A 20,973-nucleotide genomic window follows, 5' to 3' on the forward strand; every position below is an offset into this window, starting at 1 on the left:
CTCACTTAGGGTAAACACTTAGTTTCCCCTGCTACGAAGCCAATTTGCATATCAAAACCCCTTCAAACCGATGCACTCTTCTCAATTCCTCTTCTATACCATTCTTCAAGCTTAAACTTTTTTTTGACCTTCATTTGCCTCAATTCTTAAATCTTCATTTTCTTCAAAGATCTTGACATCAGGTCAAGCCCGCACCAGTGGCTGAAAATTTTAAATGCAGTCAGTGTCAGTAACATCAACGGTAAAACCCATCTGTTTCACAAATGTCCCCTTTATCGAAGGAATTTTTAAAAATTAATTTGTGTGACGGGCATCGCCGGCTGGGCCAGCATTTATTGCCCATCCCTAGTTGCCCGAGGGCAGTTGAGAGTCAACCGCATTGCTGTGGTTCTGGAGTCACATGTAGGCCAGACCAGGTAAGAAGGCAGATTTCCTTCCCTAAAGGACATCAGTGAACCAGATTGGTTTTTCCGACAATAGTTTGATGGTCATCAGTAGATTCTCAATTCCGGATTTTTAAAAATTGAATTCAAATTCCATCTGCTGTGACGGGATTTGAACCCAGACCCCTAGAACTTTAGCTGAGTTTCTGGATTAATAGTCTAGCGATAATACCACAACACCATCACCTCCCCTGTTTGCTGTCCTTACCTGATCTGACCTATGTGGCACTCCAAACCCACAGCAATGTCCTCCGAACTGTCCTGTGAAATAATCTGTCAAATCACTGTTGTACCAAACACAGAACAAAAGAGATAATTGAATCCTTACAGTGCAGAAGGAGGCCATTTGGCCCATCGAGTCTGTGCTACTCTGACAGAGCATCCCACCCAAACGCTACCCCAAAACCTCACGTATTTACTCTGCTAATCCCTCTAAACTACCCATCTTGGGACACTAAGAGGCAATTTATCATGGCCAATCCACCTAACCTGCATATCTTTGGAGTGTGGGAGGAAACTGGAGCACCTGGAGGAAACCCACGCAGACACGGGAAAAACGTGCAAACTACACACTGCCTGTCACCGAAGGCAGGGATTGAAGCTGGGCCCCTGGAGCTGTGAGGCAGCAGTGCTAACCACTATGCCACCGTGCTGCCCTAAAGAATCTAATAATAATAAAACCAGATGGATCACCGGGCATTGACCTAAGTGCCAGACATGACAAGGGCACACCCATCCCATTCACTTCTGGAAAGCCCTCTTCACAGAATGTCTGGGGACTTGTGCCAAAATTGGGACAGCTGTCGCCCAGACTAGTCGAGCAACAAGCTGACACTTTCTGAAAGGTATGGTACCATGGGTGGAATTTTCCTGTCCCTCCTGCCACGGGAATCATAGCGGGCGGGGGAGGAGGGGGCGGACCATGCGGAGGTCCGTTGAGCTCAGGCGGGATTTTCCGGTCTTGGGACAAGCACGGCTGGAAAATCCCGCCCTATGAGTATGATTATGCCCAGATTGTTCAATCGCCTCCCTGGGTAGGTCTTCTGCTGCAGCCAGGCAGAATAATGTCATTCCTTTAGGATCAACATTATCTTTAGGCCTAAGAAGTCTCATGGCATCAGGTCAAACAGGGGCAAGGAACTATCCTGCTGATTACAACCTCTGTCCTCCCTCAGCTGATGAATCAGTACTCCTCTATGTATTAGCCAACTTGGGTGCGCTATTTTTCAGAGATTTGTCATGCTGAAACTAGGGTTGCGTTCGACTAAAGGCAAATGTTTTATTGGTAACATAAAGGAATGCTTTTAGGCATCTTCATAGTGCATGTTGATGATTTCTTCTGACAACGATGGTGTGGTACTGAGGAATTTGAAAAATGTGTTATTCACAGGATTAGAATACAATTTAAAATTGGGTGCCAAGATTTTAAATCTGTAATTTTAGATATTAAGCAGAGTAGCTCTAAATGAACAATCGTATTTAGAAAATATTTCTCCCAGCACGGTGGAACAGTGATTAGCACTGCTGCCTCACAGCGCCAGGGACCCGGGTTCAATTCTGGCCTTGGGTCACAGTCTGTGTGGAATTTGCACATTCTCCTCGTGTCTGCGTGGGTTTTTTCCAGGTGTTCCGGTTTCCTCCCACAGTTGACAGATGTGTGGGTTAGGCAGATTGGCCATGCTAAATTGCCCCTTAATGTCAGGGGATTAATGGGGTAAATACATAACATTACAGGGATAAGGTGTGGGTGGGATTGTTGTTGGTGCAGGCTCGATGGGCCAAATGGCCTCCTTCTGCACTGTAGAGATTCTATAATTCTATGATCAGTTAAGAGTATTAGTTGACCCCAGAAAAATAAGCTAATGTTGGCCCTCAGGGTCACTGAGCGGCTCATGAGAGGAGAAATCATAAACAATAATGAAGAAAATAAACCTGTATCTTCATACCATCATTACTTGTTTGTTAGCCCTTATTAAAGGGATAATATTCAGTCAGATCGAAAGCTGTTGTGTTTTCTGTTGAACTGCTTTTGTGCTCGAAGTTTGATTTAGCTCCATAGTTAATACATTCCGAAAATGTTGCTTTGTGATTACTAGATGCTGATAGCATCCTGGCTTGTGGTAATAATCAGTACAATAAACTCGGTCTAAACGAGAGACGGGGCCTTCTCATGCAGATGACAAAGCTGTTTGCCCGGGTGAGTATCCATTAATCTTGCATGTTTCACTTACTGATACAACGGACAAGGTACGTTCTGATATTTTATACACGGTCAGCCTTTTTCAATTGATGTAAGACATGAAATGTATCCCGTGTAGTTGCTGTGATAACATGATTCAGCAAATTTCACACTGTTGTATATCTACACAGTAAGAAGTTTAACAACACCAGGTTAAAGTCCAACAGGTTTATTTGGTAGCAAAAGCCACAAGCTTTCGGAGCCTTAAGCTCCTTCTTCAGGTGAGTGGGAATTCTGTTCACAAACAGGGCATATAAAGACGCAAACTCAATTTACAGAATAATGATTGGAATGCGAATACTTACAGTCAATCAAGTCCCAAAGGTACAAATAATGTGAGTGGAGAGAGCACCAAGACAGGCTAAAGAGATGTGCATTGTCTTCAGACAGGACAGCCAGTGAGACTCTACAAGTCCAGGCAAGCTGTGGGGACCACAGATAGTGTGACATGAACCCAATATCCCGGTTGAGGCCGTCCTCGTGTGTGGAACTTGGCTATCAGTTTCTGCTCAGCGACTCTGCGCCGTCATGTGTCGTGAAGGCCGCCTTGGAGAACGCTTACCCGAATATCAGAGGCCGAATGCCCGGGCCTCAACCGGGATATTGGGTTCATGTCACACTATCTGTGGACCCCACAGCTTGCCTGGACTTCTAGAGTCTCGCTGGCTGTCCTGTCTGGAGACAATACACATCCCTTTAGCCTGTCTTGGTGCTCTCTCCACTCACATTGTTTGTAACTTTGGGACTTGATTGGTTGTAAGTATTCGCATTCCAACCATTATTCATGTAAATTGAGTTTGTGTCTTTATATGCCCTGTTTGTGAACAGAATTCCCACTCACCTGAAGAAGGGGCTTAAGGCTCCGAAAGCTTGTGGTTTTTGCTACCAAATAAACCTGTTGGACTTTAACCTGGTGTTGTTAAACTTCTTACTGTGTTTACCCCAGTCCAACGCCAGCATCTCCACATCATGTACAGGAGGTTGCTCCAGAAGGCATGGGAAACCCATTCAAGTTTGGGAGAATTGCTGAGTCACCATTAACTCCCAGTGGGATAATGACCTCTAATTGGCTCATTAATTAGCTTAATTAGCGAGCTGCTGACTTACTGGCGGTCAGTTTTCTCAGCGGCAGGAATGGCCTGTGCCACCGCCCCACGATTGCACAGCCAACCCGGCACCCAGCCTGAGGCCTGCACCTAATCCAGCCCTGGCAGGAAGAAGCAGCTGACCAGGGAGATACCAGAGTGCAACAGGGCGGACACCACCAGTCTTTGCAACCCTTGTGTTAGTCACTGGGAGGGGTTTGAGAGAGGGGTTTGTGCTCCTTTAGGGAGTGGAAGTCCAGGGTAGGGGAGGCCAGAACATTCTTAGTGGGATCTGGTTAGTTCATAACCCTGGGTAATATTCAGCCCCTTCTGGTCCCACCAGCAAGGCTGAAATTGGCCTTTCTCACAAAGTTGACCTGGAAGGAATTCCACAGGCCTCTGGTTAATTTGGAGATGATAATACCGTTCAGTTGTAAAGAAGGAACTCCCACGCTTGCTCGAAGAGCATGTTAAAGTCACAACCTGCAGGAAAAGAACTTAACCCCATCAACTAAGTCCCACGGGCGACTTTTATTGGCTTGCCTCCGATGGATAATCAGGACCAAAATTGTCCTTAGTTGGATGAGGGTAGTACACATTTGCCGGAATTTTACCGGCACGCCTGCCCCGATTCCGGGCGAGGCTCGGAGAATGGCATTCTCCATTGGCCTCGGGCAGGGTCGTACGAACATCGGATGGACGTGTTGGTAAAATTCCGCCCATTATCAATGTACTAGTAATCACAGTGTGTGGCAACTACCTGGTTACGGGAATTCTCGTTAAACATGTGACATTGATTGTCCTATGAATAGCGATACACTTTGTGGGGAGAGCTCCTTGTAGGTTAGTGGCACTGAGAAAGTGCCTTACAATAAACTGGCTTGAACCAAAAAGACCCCAGTCTGGATTGATTCTACCATTGTAGTCACTTGCCGTGAGTAACACACATTAGGGAGCAATGGAGGCTTCGTGCAAGTGGCATATAAAAGGTGTAACTTATAGGAAATATAGGCTGCACAACAGTCGGGGGTGGGGATGAGGGGAGAGAAACAGAACTTTAGATAGAAGCCACATGGTAAGATACCGCGACTCCACAGCAGGAAGCAGTAGTGACAAGGTTAAACAATTCCAACACCTGTTCTTTTAATGTTTTAGACTGATGTTGAAGGCAGGAAGGTTCCCACAGCTGTGAAGGCATTGAGAAACCACCGTGTGAGAGATGCTGTCCTGGGCCCCTCTCACAGCATCGTACTCCTGGAGCCTGGGAATATTTATACCTTTGGGAGGAACACAGAAGGACAGTTGGGTACTGGCAACACTAAACCCTACAAAGTGCCAATGCATGTCAAACAACTTCAACATAAAACCATCACTGTGAGTAATATGCAGATTATATTAATTATATACATTATACTGAATAATCTCGACCATAGGTAATATTTTAATAAAATTAGAATAAGGAAGAAGACTTTTCAAACCCATTCAGATGGCCATAGATGACAGCACTCTGTGTTATCAGAGTTATATATATTCGTTCAGTGCAATTTTCAAAATCAATATATGTGAAAAATCCATCCTGGTTAAGACTACTTGAAAATTACTGTCTTGCAATGATGGGAGTATAGTTTATAAACTCAGAGGCAGGCTTTAGAGAAGACGATAGCCTAGTAGTATTATCACACTAGACTATTAACCCAGAACTCAGCTAATGTTCTGGGGACCTGGGTTCGAATCCTGCCACAGCAGATGGTGGAATTTGATTTCAATTTTAAAAAATCTGGAATTAAGAATCTACTAATGACTGTGAAACCATTATCGATTGTCAGGCAAAACCCATCTGGTTCACTAATGTCCTTGAGAGACGGATATCTGCTGTCCTTACCTGGTCTGGCTGATATGTGACTCCAGAGCCACAGCAATGTGGTTGACTCTCAACTGCCCTCTGAAATACACCGTCTTTTTGGAAATATTTAGTTGAATGAATCTTCGGCATTCTGTGCATCACGGAGTTCCACAGGGGGATTCATATCGGTAAACCCGCTGGAGAGGCTGGTATCAGTGCGCTGAGTGGGTCACTGGGCATGCACCAATCTGTCAGTGGGGAGATTGGGGTGTACACACTGGCCCCTCCCCTCCACCCCATCGCTGGCTGTTTGATGGGGACCAGCTTTAATCCCTGCTGGTGGGAACCTCTCCTAGGGGAGGGGGAAATTAGCGAGCCTGGAGAATAGCGTCCAGGTCTTGCTAATCATACTGAAATGTGAATTTTAATATGGTAATCAGCCACGCGTTGGTTTCCGGCTGATTATGTTAAAAAATATGGCCTGGGAAACTCACAACAGGCTGGGTGACGGTCGCAAATCCAGCTATACCGGCCCCCCACCCCCCTCCCCGCAAACCCTGCTGATATCTGAGTAGCGCAGCGGGCCGCGAGAATCATCTCCTTTGGTTTTTTGGATGGAATAAAAATTTGAAAAAAAAAGTTCCTCTCATTTTGCTTTGTTACTCCTTTAGTTTAAATAAGGCACTGCGACTATAAATGCAATGGGAGAATTCCTTCACCTCCATTTTTCTGTACATAAAACCAGAGAGGACCAACCATTGTGAGAAGTTTAAAGTTTATTTATTAGCATCACAAGTAGGCTTACATTAACACTGCAATGAAGTTACTGTGAAAATCCCCTAGTCGCCACACCTGTTCAGGAGGGAGTGTTTAGCACGGCCAATGCACCTAACTGCATGTTAAAAAAAATGGCCTGGGAAACTCACAACAGGCTGGGTGTCAGTCACAAATCCAGCTACAAACCACCCTCCCAGACTGTGGGAGGAAACTGGAGCACCCGGAGGCAACCCACGCGGAGAATGAGCAGATTCCACACAGAGAATGACCTAAACCAGGGATCGAACCCAGGTCTCTGGTACTGCGGGGCAGCAGTGCTAGCCACTGTGCCACTGTGCCGTCCGTACTGCTCCTGACGTACAGGGCGATGTAGACCTGGGAGAACCAATCAGGGAGGAGAAATGGCCAGCAGTGCAATTGGTTGCAATTATAAATCATAATCTTACACTGGGCAACCAGAAGGAGGTATCTAATGCAGACGGGCAAAAACTCGATCAAAGACCTTTGATTGACTTTCCGGCTGTTCACGGCGGCGGGATCTTACGGCCCTGCCGATAGCGCATCCCTACATTCAGGGGTGCATTCAGCGGGAAACCCCATTGACAACGGTGAGACCAGAAGATCCCACCACCGGCCAGTGGCGATCCATCTCTGCTTCCGAGAAACACGTCACATGTTGCACAGAAAATCCTGCTCGTAGGCTTTCAGGAGCATCGCAAAGAAGGAATGATACGTGGAGAGGTTTAAAGAGGAAGTTCCAGAAATTAGGGCCCAGACAGCTGACAATAAAGTGATCAATATTGGAGCGATTGCAATTGGGATACTCAGGAAGCCAGAACTGGGGGAATTCACTTTTCCAGAAAAGGATGTGGGGAAGGGGGAGATAGGGAGGGGATGATGGACTGGAAAATCCTGGCAGTGGGCATGACTGGAAAATTATGGCACTGGGTGTGACTGGAAAATCCTGGTACTGGGTGTGACTGGAAAATGCTGTCAGTGGGCGTGACTGGAAATTCCTGGCACCGGACGTGACTGGAAAATGCTGGCAGTGGGCATGACTCAAAAATATTGGCACTGAGCGAACTGGAAAATCCTGGCACCAGGTGCGACTGAACAATGCTAGCAGTGGACGTGACTGGAAAATCCTGACAGTGGGCATAACTGGAAAATCCTGGCACTGGGCGTTGACTGGAAAAACCCAGCCATAGTGTTTCCTACAATCACCAGATATCCCCAAGCGCTTTGTGGTCAATGAAGTATTTTTGAATGCTGTAATGCAGGAAACGCCACAGCCAATTTGTTCACAGTCAGCTCCCAGAAACAGCAATGTGATAATGACCAGGTAATGTGTTGAGTGGTGTTGAGTGGGGGATTAATATCAGCCAGTACATCAGGGAGAACCTGCCAGCTATTGCTCAAAATAGTGCCTTAGGATCTGTAGCATCTACCGGAGGCAAGACCTCTGTGCAACATCCAAAAGTCAGCACGTCTAACAGTGCGGCACTCCCTCGGCACTGCATTGGATTGTCAGCCTGGAATTTTCTGTTCAATTCCTAGAGTGGAACTTGAACCCCAAACCTTGTGACGCACGAGGGGAGTGTGCTACCAGCTCAGCCTACAACTGAACAGTGAATATTATGGCCGGAACTGTACCGTCCCGCCCGCCATGGGGATCAGAGCGGGCAAGGGGGGGGACCATGGAAAGGTCCGTTGAGTTCGGACGGGATTTTACGGTGTCGGGACGAGCGAGGCCATAAAATCCCAGCTGTAAAATCCTGCCCCATGTATCACTGTTATGTTGCATTATTCTGTTGTGTTGCAGATTGTGCAGCATTGAGCAGATTACAGCATTACAGCACCATGCATCAGTGTGATCATGGCTGATCATCCAACTCAATAGCCTAATCCTGCTTTTTCCCCATAACCTTTGATCCCATTCGCTCCAAGTGCTATATCCTCTTGAATACATTCAATGTTTTGGCATCAACTACTTCCTGTGGTAATGAATTCCACAGGCTCACCACTCTTTGGGTGAAGAAATGTCTCCTCACCTCCGTCCTAAATGGTCTACCCTGAACCCTCAGACTGTGACCCCAGGTTCTGCACTTCCCCACCATCAGGAACATCCTCAAACTCTCTCAAAGCGCACTGTGTGCGCGACACAGGCCTGGGCTAGACATGATTCTGCCAGTACATGGCACAGTAGATAACTGTTGTAAATGCAAAATTAACCCGTGGTCAAGGGGAATAGTAGCATTGTGGGAATGTTGCTGGAGTAGTAATCCAGAGGCCTAGACCAAAGCGCCAGAGACATGGGCCTGAATTTTACACTCCCACTGCCCTTCCCAGTGATACTGGGATGCTGTGCTAAACAGTATGTAGATACCATTGGTGTTCTCTCCAATACAGTACAATTGTAATTTCTAAATATTCCTTTGAGAGAAACATTCTACACTTTGCTGTATAGTGGATGAAGTATGTGCAAGGATTGTGTCAGGTGTTGTGGAGCCATTCACGGGTACTTTCAAAGCAATTGTTTCCTTTTCTTCCAGACAATCAGCTGCGGAGAGACATTCAGCATCGTCGGGACAGATGACAATAGCATTCTCTTCTGGGGGACCAAGCACAAGTCCACACTGTCTCCAAATCCATCCGTTTTAACCACTGTCTATCAGACAGCCGCAAAAGAACCTGAAGCTCCCACCTTCCCGACGTCAGCATCGCGAGTGGAAAGCGAGGAGCCCAGTACAGGAGCAGTGAGCCGCACTAGCTGTAAGAAACGGCCTGCTGGAGTCAATGCCGAACCAGAAGGAACCCCATCCGGAGAGGATGATTTAGATGAACCAGGTTCACCATCATCAATCCCCACAGCACAGGTCGGGTTGTTTGAACATAGAAACATACATAGAAACATTTGGCCCTTCGAGCCTGCTCCGCCATTCATTACGATCATGGCTGATCGTCCAACTCAATAACCTAATCCTGCTTTCTCCCCATAACCTTTGATCCCGTTCGCTCTAAGTGCTATATCCAGCCGCCTCTTGAATACATTCAATGTTTTGGCATCAACTACTTCCTGTGGTAATGAATTCCACAGGCTCACCACTCTTTACCTCCGTCCTAAATGGTCTACCCTGAACCCTCAGACTGTGACCCAGAGGGCCGAAGGGCCTGTTTCCTGTGCTGTATTGTTCTTTGACCCCAGGTTCTGCACTTCCCCACCGTCGGGAACATCCTCAAACTCTCTCAAAGCGCACTGCGTGCGCGACACAGGCCTGGGCTAGACGTGATTCTGCCAGTACATGGCACAGTAGATAACTGTTCTAAATGCAAAATTCACCCCTGGTCAAGGGGAATAGTCATGATGTGGAGATGCCGGCGTTGGACTGGGGTAAACACAGTAAGAAGTCTAACAACACCAGGTTAAAGTCCAACAGGTTTATTTGGTAGCGAATGCCACTAGCTTACGGAGTGTGCTGCTCCTTCGTCAGGTGGAGTGGGAGACGTGCTCACCAACAGGGCAGACAGAGACACAAACTCAATTTACAGAATAATGATTGGAATGCTAATCAAGCTAATCAATGCTAATACAGCTAATCAAGCCTTAAAGGTACAGACAATGTGAGTGGAGAGAGCATTAAGCACAGGTTAAAGAGATGTGTATTGTCTCCAGACAGGACAGCTAGTGAGATTTTGCAAGTCCAGGCAAGTTGTGGGGGTTACAGATAGTGTGACATGAACCCAAGATCCCGGTTGAGGCCGTCCTCATGTGTGCGGAACTTGACTATCAGTCTCTGCTCAGCGACCCTGAGGTGTCGTGAAGGCCGCCTTGGAGAACGCTTACCCGAAGATCAGAGGCTGAATGCCCGTGACCGCTGAAGTGCTCCCCCACAGGAAGAGAACAGTCTTGCCAGGTGATTGTCGAGCGGTGTTCATTCATCCGTTGTCGTAGCGTTCTCCAAGACGGCCTTCATGACACACGACACCGCAGGGTCGTTGAGCAGAAACTGATAGTCAAGTTCCGTACACATGAGGACAGCCTCAACCGGGATCTTGGGTTCATGTCACACTATCTGTAATCCCCACAACTTGCCTTGACTTGCAAAATCTCACTAACTGTCCTGTTTGGAGACAATACACATCTCTTTAACCTGTGCTTAATGCTCCCTCCACTCACATTGTCTGTACCTTTAAGACTTGATTAGCTGCATTAGCATTGATTAGCTTGATTAGCATTCCAATCATTATTCTGTAAATTGAGTTTGTGTCTCTGTCTGCCCTGTTGGTGAGCACGTCTCCCACTCCACCTGACGAAGGAGCAGCACGCTCCGAAAGTGAGTGGCATTTGCTACCAAATAAACCTGTTGGACTTCAACCTGGTGTTGTGAGACTTCTTAAGGGGAATAGTAACATTGTGGTAATGTTGCTGGAGTAGTAATCCAGAGGCCTAAACCAAAGCGCCAGAGACATGGGCCTGAATTTTATACTCCCACTGCCCCTCCCTCCCACGCTCCACCAGTGGGTTTTGAGATGATGAGGGGATCGTGAAATTGCATGGACAGGATTTCCTCTGGGATCCCACCCGTCCTCTCCCCGGGTGCGATTATACAGTAGGGTGGGCAGGGCCTCTGACTGGGAGCCCACCCTTACTCCTATTCAAACCCTTAAGTTCTTGAGCCCCGCTGTCGAAAACTTAAGGCCACGTTCAAATCCCACCAATTAGGATGCTGGGAGAATTTAAATTTAATGAAATAATAAATCTCAAATAAAATGCTGGACTCACTAATCGTAATAATGGAACAACCAACTGCAGGGAATAAAAATACGCCTGGTTTACTAATGCTCTTCAGGAAGGAGCTCTCCTGGTCTTGCCTCTATTGGTTTCCATGTGACTCCAGATCCACAGCAATGAAACTTAACCGCCCTCCGAAATGGCACAATGGCACAGTGGTTAGCACTGCTGCCTCACAGTGCCGGGGACCCGGATTTGATTCCCGGCTTGGGTCACTGTCTGTGTGGAGTCTGCACGTTCTCCCCGTGTCCCCGGGTGCTCCGGTTTCCTCCCACAGTCCGAAAGACGTGTTGGTTATGTGCATTGGCCGTGCTAAATTCTCCCTCAGTGTAACTGAACAGGAGCCGGAGTGTGGTGACTCGGGGATTTTCACAGTAACTTCATTGCAGTGTTAATGTAAGCCGACTTGTGACGAATAAATAAACTTTAAAAGCCACTTAGGACAATGAGGGGTGGGTAATAAATGTTGACTTTGCCAGTGATCCGAATAATTAAATGAATGGAAACTCAAGGGGCGGGACTTTCCGGTCCCTCTCCCTCCCCCACGCCCTGCAGTGTGTTTTGCAATGTCCACGGCATTTCCATGGCTCACACCATAAGACCATAAGACCATAAGACATAGGAGCGGAAGTAAGGCCATTCGGCCCATCGAGTCCACTCCACCATTCAATCATGGTTGATTTCAACTCCATTTACCCGCTCTCTCCCCATAGCCCTTAATTCCTCGAGAAATCAAGAATTTATCAATTTCTGTCTTGAAGACGCTCAACGTCTCGGCCTCCACAGCCCTCTGTGGCAATGAATTCCACAGACCCACCACTCTCTGGCTGAAGAAATTTCTCCTCATCTCTGTTCTAAAGTGACTCCCTTTTATTCTAAGGCTGTGCCCCCGCGTCCTAGTCTCCCCTGTTAATGGAAACCCTCTGCTACCAGGGAACCCGCTGCCCATGGAGGGAAGGGGGAGGGGGGGATCACCATTGGCGGGACTGGGAGATCTCGCTGACGGGAAGGGCTGGAAAATTTCAGCCAACGTGTGTGTTAGAATCTCTGAACCTTAAAAACTCGATCTAAAGTCTTTTGCTTAAATAGATCATGTTGATTAAGTGACATTAGATCACGAATATCCTTTAGGGAAGGAAATCTGCCATCCTTACCTGGTCTGGCCTACAGCAATGTGGTTGACTCTTAAATGCCCTCTGAAATGGCCCAGCAGACCACTCAGTTCAACGGCAATTAGGGATGGGCAACAAATGTTGGCCCAGCCAGCGACACCCACATCCCATGAATGAATTTTTAAGAAATATTAATGTTGGTGTGTGTTTACAGAAAGATGATGATTGCTCAAAACAGGATTCCTTGGATGAACGCCCTCCACACATATGTATGACATCAGTTAAAGGTGAGTTGACATCTTTGGGATTTGTTGACTGCATTTTGATAAGTGATTGTTAATTTTTAACTGCTTTTGGCTTTGACCACAGGATTGGTTTATTTTCCCTTGTAATTTTTATTCATGTGCTCTAGTTTTCCTGAGAAAAATAGCTATGTTGAAAAGGCAAATAGTTCAAGGTAAAAGTACGTGGAAGTTTTGATTTATGTGTGTAAAAATACAGGACCTTGGTGAGACCACATTTCGAATATTGTGTACAGTTCTGGTCACCTCACTATAAGAAGGATATGGAAGCGCTGGAAAGAGTGCAGAGGAGATTTACCAGGATGCTGCCTGGTTTGGAGGGTAGGTCTTATGAGGAAAGGTTGAGGGAGCTAGGGCTGTTCTCTCTGGAGCGGAGGAGGTTGAGGGGAGACTTAATAGAGGTTTATAAAATGATGAAGGGGATAGATAGAGTGAATGTTCAAAGACTATTTCCTCGGGTGGATGGAGCTATTACAAGGGGGCATCCTCTTAATGGTCAAAGCTAATGAGTTTTGACCATTAAGAGTTTGAAAGGATGTTGCAGGGTCCTTTGTCCTAGCAGAGTAGTAGCAATGGCTAGGCCTGGCTTATGAAATGTATATGGCCTTTGTATAATTTCCTTTGAATTTGGTCTCTGCAACCCACAAGGTCATTAGCGTCTCTTCAGGGATAACAAGGCTTCAGCTTCTCTGATACTATCAGAAAGTTCCTTTTGTTTGAAGGTCACAGCCAGATATGGCATCAGTCATTTTAAAATCTTTGAGTTTTCTTTTGAAAAATTAGCCATGTTGAGATATGTATATATATTTCATAAAAATATAGTGCAAGATCTTAGCCCCATTACAATCTGTTAACAAAATATGAGCCAACTATTCTCTTTGTTGCATGAGTTGCTGATGAATATACATAGCTGCCCTGGCTACACTATATTCAATTGCCACTCAGCTAGGTTTCACTGCCTCATCCAGTTACTCTATATCCATCTACCCGATGGCACGGTGACACAGTGATTAGCACTGCTGCCTCACAGCGCCAGGGACTCAGGTTCAATTCTGGCCTCGGGTTTCTGTCTGTGTGGAGTTTGCACGTTCGCCGCGTGTTTGCGTGGGTTTCCTCCGGGTGCTCCAGTTTCCTCCCACAGTCCAAAGATGTGCGGGTTAGGTGGATTGATCATGCTAAATAGCCCCTTAATGTCAGGGGGACTAACAGGGTAAATACATGGGTTTACGGGGATAGGGCCTGGATGGGATTGTTGTCAGTGCAGGCTTGATGGGCCGAATGGCCTCCTTTTGCACTGTAGAATTCTATGCTTCTATGACTCAATTTACAGTTCCTCTTCTCATCGTTCCAACCAGTGGACAACCACACATACTTAGCATGGCACATTCAGCTCCTTGCATTATATTCAAATACCCATCCTTGTGGGTGTGCCTAGCACATAAATCACATGGGGTCAGCATGCCAGCACAGCAAGTGATTAGGAAGTCACTGTTGACATTTATTGCAAGGGGAATGGAATATAAAGTAGGGAAGTTTTACCGCAGCTGTACAGGGCCTTGGTGAGACCACATCTGGAATACCATGTACAATTTTGGTCCCCTTTTGTGAGAAAGGATACAACTGCAGTCGGAGCAGTTCAGAGAAAGTTCTCTCAATGGCTTATCTTGTGAGGAAAATTGGCACAGATTAAGCCTATTTCCATTGGAATTTGGACAAATGAGGTGATCTTATTGAAACATCAGATCCTGAGGGGATTTGATAGAATGGAAACCAGGAGGATGTTTCCTCTTGTGAGGGAGACTGGAACCAGAGGGATCGCAGTTTCAGAATATAGGGTCTCCATTTTAAGACAGAGTTGAGGGGATTTTATTTCTCTTAAGGGATCATTAGTCTGGAGAATTCTCTTCCCCAGAGAGCAGTGAGGCTGGGGCTGGGATTTTCTGGCCACGCTCGCCCCAAAAGCAGAAATTCCCGCCCAAGGCCAACGAACCTTTGCAGAATCCAGCCTCCACTCACTACGATTTCCGTGGCAGACGGGACAGGAAAATTTCGCCCTGGGTCTTTGAATATAGTCAAGGTAGAGTTACATAGATTGTTGATCAACAGGAGAGTTTAGGGTTACTTGATGGGCTGAAGGGCCTCTTCTGCACTTTAGTATTCTGTTATGGGGCGGGCAGGAAAGTGGAGTTGAGACCACGGGGAGGTGATGGCCTAATGGTATTATCGCTGGACTATTCATCCAGAAACTTAGCTAATGGTCTGGGGACCTGGGTTCGAATCCTGCCACAGCAGATTGTGGAATTTAAATTTTTTTAACAATCTGGAATTAAAAACCTACCAATGATCGTGAAAATATTTTTGATTGTTGGAAAAAAACCATCTGGTTCACTAAAGTCCTTTAGGGAAGGAAATCTGTCATCCTTACCTGGTCTGGCCTACATGTGACTCCAGAGTCACAGCAACTGTTTGGGTTGGATAATAAATGCTGGCCCAGCCAGCGACGCACATGTCCCATTATTGAATAAAAAAGAATCAAATTACTCATGATCTTCAAGAATGACAGAGCACTCCACTCCTGCTCCAATAACCTATAGTCCTATGTTCCTATGAAATGCAACCTCAATAACACTACAGTAAATTTAGTGCTATTATGGTCTATCTCACACATACACACGCAGACACCACTAAACCCATTTACACTCAACACAACCTGGTGTTATCCACCTTTATACTCAACACAGAATGAAATTGTACAATTGTAGTCACAGTGACTGTTTCCAAATACCTTTCATCAATATCAAGATAATTATTAAGTTAAGACTTAAAATGTTGTGAATTTAGTGTTAATAAGTATTGAATTACCGTTCTAGATCAAATAGAGACCAGCGCTGGGAGCTACAAGTCGGACGGCAAGAATACACGGGAATCCGGCAGCACAAACACCAATCCTTTTGGGAGTGAGAGTAGCCTTCAGGATCAAGAAAGTAGCCAACATCTCCTTCCTGCTCCTATAATGACCTTGACGGAAGGTCTGGGTGGCCACCCTGCTGTGCACGGCTTTCTTAGAAGTGTTATCTGCAACAGGGAGAGCATCTATGTGCTAGTGGAGGACACTGATCCACCATGCCATAGGCATGCCAGGAGATACCGCAGCTTCCGTAAGCGTGGAAACCGGGAGAATCCAGAGTTAAGGGAAGGGCGCGTTCTTCAACATTCCCATTCCAGTAACGAGGCGGGCGACGAGTACACCAGCTCGGAGATGTCCGAGTTAGAGAGCAGTAGGTTTGTCCCAACCTGGATCAGAAATGAACTCAACGAGGCCACGCCACTGGAAGCGGACAGCAGCGAAAAGGGCAGCGAAACAGACACAGTCACAACCTCAACCAGTAGAAAACTAACGGACTCGTGCTCTTTGGAGAGTCGAGTGACAGTAGTGAGCAAAAGCAGCAGAGAGGCCAAAGTGCTTGCCCAGAAGGAGATGTTTGGAGGTGTGAAGAAGACATGTAGCAAACGGGGAGGAGAGAAACATGGCAACACCTCCACGTCGGGCAGCTCTGACGGGCAACTGGTGTCCATCAAACAGAAAGTTATCAGAAATATTGACAAATGCAAGGAGCCTGGTAAGACCTTGAACAGGATCACAAAAATGTTCGACAAGTTTATAATTCCAGTCCCAGCTTAGAGCTGTCTTGTATTGTTCTTCTGGGACATAAAAATGTCTTCACTCATATATAATCAGCAACCTATATTCTGTATCTATAGTCTGATCAGCAATGTGGGAGGGTTCAAATTTAATCAGTCTCAGACACCCAAAGCACTCACCATGATTAGACCTCAATAGTAGATCGATCAGATTGGAATCCAAGCTAGCTGCTCGCAACTTGTAACAGCCCCTTTGTTTCCGTGAGCTGGAATTCTGCTGAAATAGCACATTCATCCAATTTGGCCTTGAGGGAGTGGAGACCTTTATACCATCATTCTGGTTGCAATGGAGACTAATGGGGAGGTGGTGGTGTAGTGGTATTGTCACTGGCGTTGTAACCCAGAGACCCATGGTAATGTTCTGGGGACTGTGTTCGAATCCCACCACAGCAGATAGTGAAATTTGAATTCAATAAAAATCTGGAATTCAAAGCCTGGTGATGACCTTTAAACCACTGTTGCTTGTTGTAAAAGCCCATCTGGTTCAAGAATGTCTATTAGAGAAGGAAATCTGCTGCCTCATAGAATCCCAGTAAGAAGTCTCACAACACCAGGTTAAAGTCCAACAGGTTTATTTAGTAGCAAAAGCCACAAGCTTTTGGAGCGCTGCTCCTTCCAGCGAGCGCTCCGAAAGCTAGTGGCTTTTGGTACCAAATAAACCTGTTGGACTTTAACCTGGTGTTGTTAAACTTTTACTGTGTTTACCAGTCCAACGCCGGCATCTCCACATCATGACTATCGTAGAATCCCTACAGTGCAGAAGGAGGCCATTCGAACCATTGACCCTGCACCGACAGCAATCCTATCCACGTATTTACCCTGCTAATCCCCCTGAAACTAAGGGTCAATTTAGCATAGCCAATCAACCTAACCTGCACATCCTTGGACTGTGGGAGGAAACCAGAGCACCCGGAGGAAACCCACACAGAAACGGGGAGAATGTGCAAACTCCACACTGAAAGTCACTTGAGGCAGGATTTGAACCTGGGTCCCTGGCGCTGTGCGGCAGCAGTGCTAACCACTGTGCCATCGTGTCGCCCCTGTGTGGCTTCCTCTAATGATGCAACCCTGCCGCGTATTTCCCGGTGAAGCAGTGGGAAATTCCATTAACAGCAACGGGACCAGAAAATCCCACCGGCAGCCAGTGCGCCACCTCCCACCGCCGAGAAAATCGCCACAGGGAGGCCAGAGAAACCCAGTGAAAAATTTAAGAACGCCCCTCTTTGATGGGAGAATTTTTTTATTGAGGAACCTAAGTGAAAAGCCAAGGCCTGTGCTGAGTGCCTGAGACTGAGGCAATGGCATGATGGGTATTTTTGTTCTCTGGCAACACCAAGGATTTCTAAAATGAAATTAGTTGGGTCAATTTTTGTGTAAACTACAAAAGTCTTTTCCTAATCCAATCATACATAGACATAAATGCATGGTTTTCCTACAAGTATTGGAAAATCTCACACAATTAGTCAAAGGGAACGCAATTGTTGATACAAAAGAGTTTTTTTTTTGTTAGCCTGCAGCACCACAAATACTTGCGGCACGGTGGCACAGTGGTTAGCACTGCTGCCTCACACTGCCAGGGACCTGGGTTCAATTCCAGCCTTGGGTGACGTCTGCGTGGAGTTTGAATGTTCTCCCCATGTCTGCTCCAGTTTCCTCCCACAGTCCAAAGATATGCGGGTTAGGTTGATTGGCTGTGGTAAATTGACCCTTAGTGTCACGGGGATTAACAGGGTAAATACTTTGGGTTACAAGGATAGGCCTGGGGTGGGATTGTTATCAGTGCAGCCTCAATGGGCCAAATGGCCTCCTTCTGCACTAAAGGGATTCTCTGATTCTAAATCAACAAGTGGCAAAAAGAGACAATACAAAAATTACCTTCCCTGAGACAGATAGACATCTGACCCAAGTTTGAAGGTTTATTTATTAGTGTCACAAGTAGGCTTACATTAACACTGCAGTGAACTTACTGTGGAAATCCCCTAGTCGCCACACTCCGGCGCCTGTCCAGAGAAAAAACGCACTGTAGATTTCCTGAGATGCCTACTATGAGAGGAGAGTTGTCGCATTGACACAGCAGGAAATGCTTTACAAAGGTTCGAGTTAGGAATGTTGCAGGGAGACAATGCGGCAGGAGCTTTATCTTACATCCAGTCCAAAATGTGCTTAACACTGATTGCCAAACGCTTTCTGCACACTCTAAAATGGCATCTCCTGCTTGACAAAATAGAGTTAAAAAATAAGAGTAAATGTGAGTGCTGTTTTTTTGGGGGCAATCTCTGGGGGAGCATTGCCTTGTTGATGACACAAAGGTCCTTCTCATGCTAGTAAACTTCATCCAGGTCTATGAGAGGGCATGAAAAATATTCTGCATCACAGATGGACATTGTGAACACTTCTGGGATTATTGACCTTTCTAATCAGCCTCAAGGGCTAAGAATCTTACTGAACAAAAAACAAATACACTTCTTTAATAACCACGTTTAAAAGTCCAACTCTTAAAATCTAACCTCAGTAGAAACACTGTGACCTTGCAATACATAGAATCTGTTGTGAAAGACAAAACAGGGAGAAGACCAGTGCGGGTTTTATGATGAGTGCCAGTGCGGTGATTCATCATGGTGTTTTGGGAGGGTGATTTCCTGCAGCCACTGTTGTGGTCGAGATATTGACCACAATTTTACCGTCCCGCCCTCCATGGGAATTGGAACGGGCAAAGGGCGGTAAATGGGAAGGTCCATTGACCTTGGGCGGGATTTTGTGGTTTCGGGACGAGCGAAGCCGTAAAATCCCACCCATTATCAGTCTTTATTTATTTATTAGTCACAAGTAAGGCCTACATTAACACTGCAATTAAGTTACTGTGAAATTCCCTTAGTCACCACAGTCCGGCCTTTGTTCGGGTCAGTACACCTAACCAGCACATCTTTCAGAATGCGAGAGGAAACCGGAGCACCTGGTGGAAACCCACGCAGACACGGGGAGAACGTGCAAACTCCGCACAGACAGTGACCCAAGCCGGGAATCGAACCCGGGTCCCTGGGGCTGTGAGGCAACAGTGCTAACCACTGTACCACCGTGCTGCCCCACTATCAACATAGTGTGAAAATTTCCTATATTCACCACTTCTAGTAGGATCCCAAAAAGGGTTACAATTTCATTACAAAAAGCCAGCTCAAGTAATCTTCCCTGCTTTGTCTTTGATGTCCAAAATAATAAGCAGAGGACGAGACTTTGAGATTCCAGTAGAACCTCATTAGCTGTAAGGTGCTTTGTGACATTGTGCAGTCATGAACCTGTTACATAAAAGGGATAGTAGCAATATGGATACAAAATTGGCCGAATAATAGGAAGCAGAGAGTAATGGTCAATGGATATTTTTCAGTCTGGATGAAGGTTTGTGGTAGAATTCTCCAGGGGTCAGTTATTGAGAGCCCGGCTTTTCCTGCTATATAAAGAACAAAGAAAATTACAGCACAGGAGCAGGCCCTTCGGCCCTCCAAGCCTGCACCGACCATGCTGCCCGACTGAACTAAATATTATATCCCTCTATTCCCATCCTATTCATGTATTTGTCCAGATGCCCCTTAAAACTCACTATCGTATCTGCTTCCACTACCTCCAGCGAGTTCCAGGCACCCACCACCCTCTGTGTAAAAAAACTTGCCTCGTACATCTCCTTTAAACCTTGCCCCTCGCACCTTAAACCTACGGCCCCTAGTAACTGACTCTTCCGCCCTGGGAAAAAGCTGACTGTCCACTCTGTCCATGCCCCTCATAATCTTGTAGACTTCTATCAGGTCGCCCCTCAACCTCTGTCGTTCCGGAGGTTATATATAATATAATCATATATTAATGATCTAGATAGAATCATTGAATCCCTACAATGCAGAAAGAGGCCATTCGGCCCATTGAGTCTGTACCGACCACAATCCCACCCAAGCCCTATCCCCATAACCCCATGCATGTACCCTAGCTACACCCTGACACTAAAGGACACTTAACCCGCACTTCTCTGGAGTGTGGGAGGAAAGCAGAGCACCTGGAGGAAACTCACGCAGACACGGGGAGAACGTGCAAACTCCACACAGACAGTGACCCAAGCTAGGAATCGAAGCTGGGTCCCTGGCACTGAGAGCCAGCAGTGCTAACCACTGTGCCACCGTGCCGCCCTTGGTGTGCAGGGGACAATTTCAAAGTCTACAGATGACACAAAACCTGGGAGTATTGTAAACTGCGAAGAGGACAGTATAGATTTCAGAAGAACATGGACAAGTTGGTGGAATGAGCAGATAGGTGGCAGATGAAATTCAATGCGGAGAAGAGTGTGGTGATGCATGTTGCTTGGAAGAACATGGAAGCAATTTAAAATAAGGGGTAAAATGCTTAAGGGGGTTTATTTTGATAGTATTACCACAATTTACACATGAAATTAACGTGCTCCGCATAAGGCATTGCACCATTTTATCTCTAATCTGTAATGCAGCATAAAATGCTACTTATATTGAAATAGCAAAGAAAGACATTTCTGGTGCCCTCTTTACAGGGGAGGTGATGGCCTAGTGCTATTATCACTGGATTATCAATCCAGAAACTCAGCTAATGTTCTGGGGCACCCAGGTTCGAATCCCGCCACGGCAGATGGTGGAATTTGAATTCAATAAAAAATATCTGGAATTAA

The 20,973-nt window shown here is 46.2% G+C and overlaps 1 protein-coding gene across 1 annotated transcript in view; it reads left to right on the forward strand.

The window, feature by feature from the left end:
• LOC144511017 (serine/threonine-protein kinase Nek8-like) overlaps window positions 1-20,973 on the forward strand; it is a 114,686-nt gene that overhangs the window by 59,759 nt on the left and 33,954 nt on the right. Inside the window, exons 12-16 of the mRNA XM_078240992.1 lie at window positions 2,540-2,640; window positions 4,923-5,141; window positions 8,940-9,143; window positions 12,506-12,578; window positions 15,464-16,213. Of these exons, the coding sequence (XP_078097118.1) occupies window positions 2,540-2,640; window positions 4,923-5,141; window positions 8,940-9,143; window positions 12,506-12,578; window positions 15,464-16,213 (1,347 nt within the window). The remainder of the gene's footprint in view (window positions 1-2,539; window positions 2,641-4,922; window positions 5,142-8,939; window positions 9,144-12,505; window positions 12,579-15,463; window positions 16,214-20,973) is intronic.

The sequence above is a fragment of the Mustelus asterias genome, chromosome 24 (assembly GCF_964213995.1).
Source record: "Mustelus asterias chromosome 24, sMusAst1.hap1.1, whole genome shotgun sequence".
In the NCBI taxonomy this organism is placed as follows: Eukaryota; Metazoa; Chordata; class Chondrichthyes; order Carcharhiniformes; family Triakidae; genus Mustelus; species Mustelus asterias.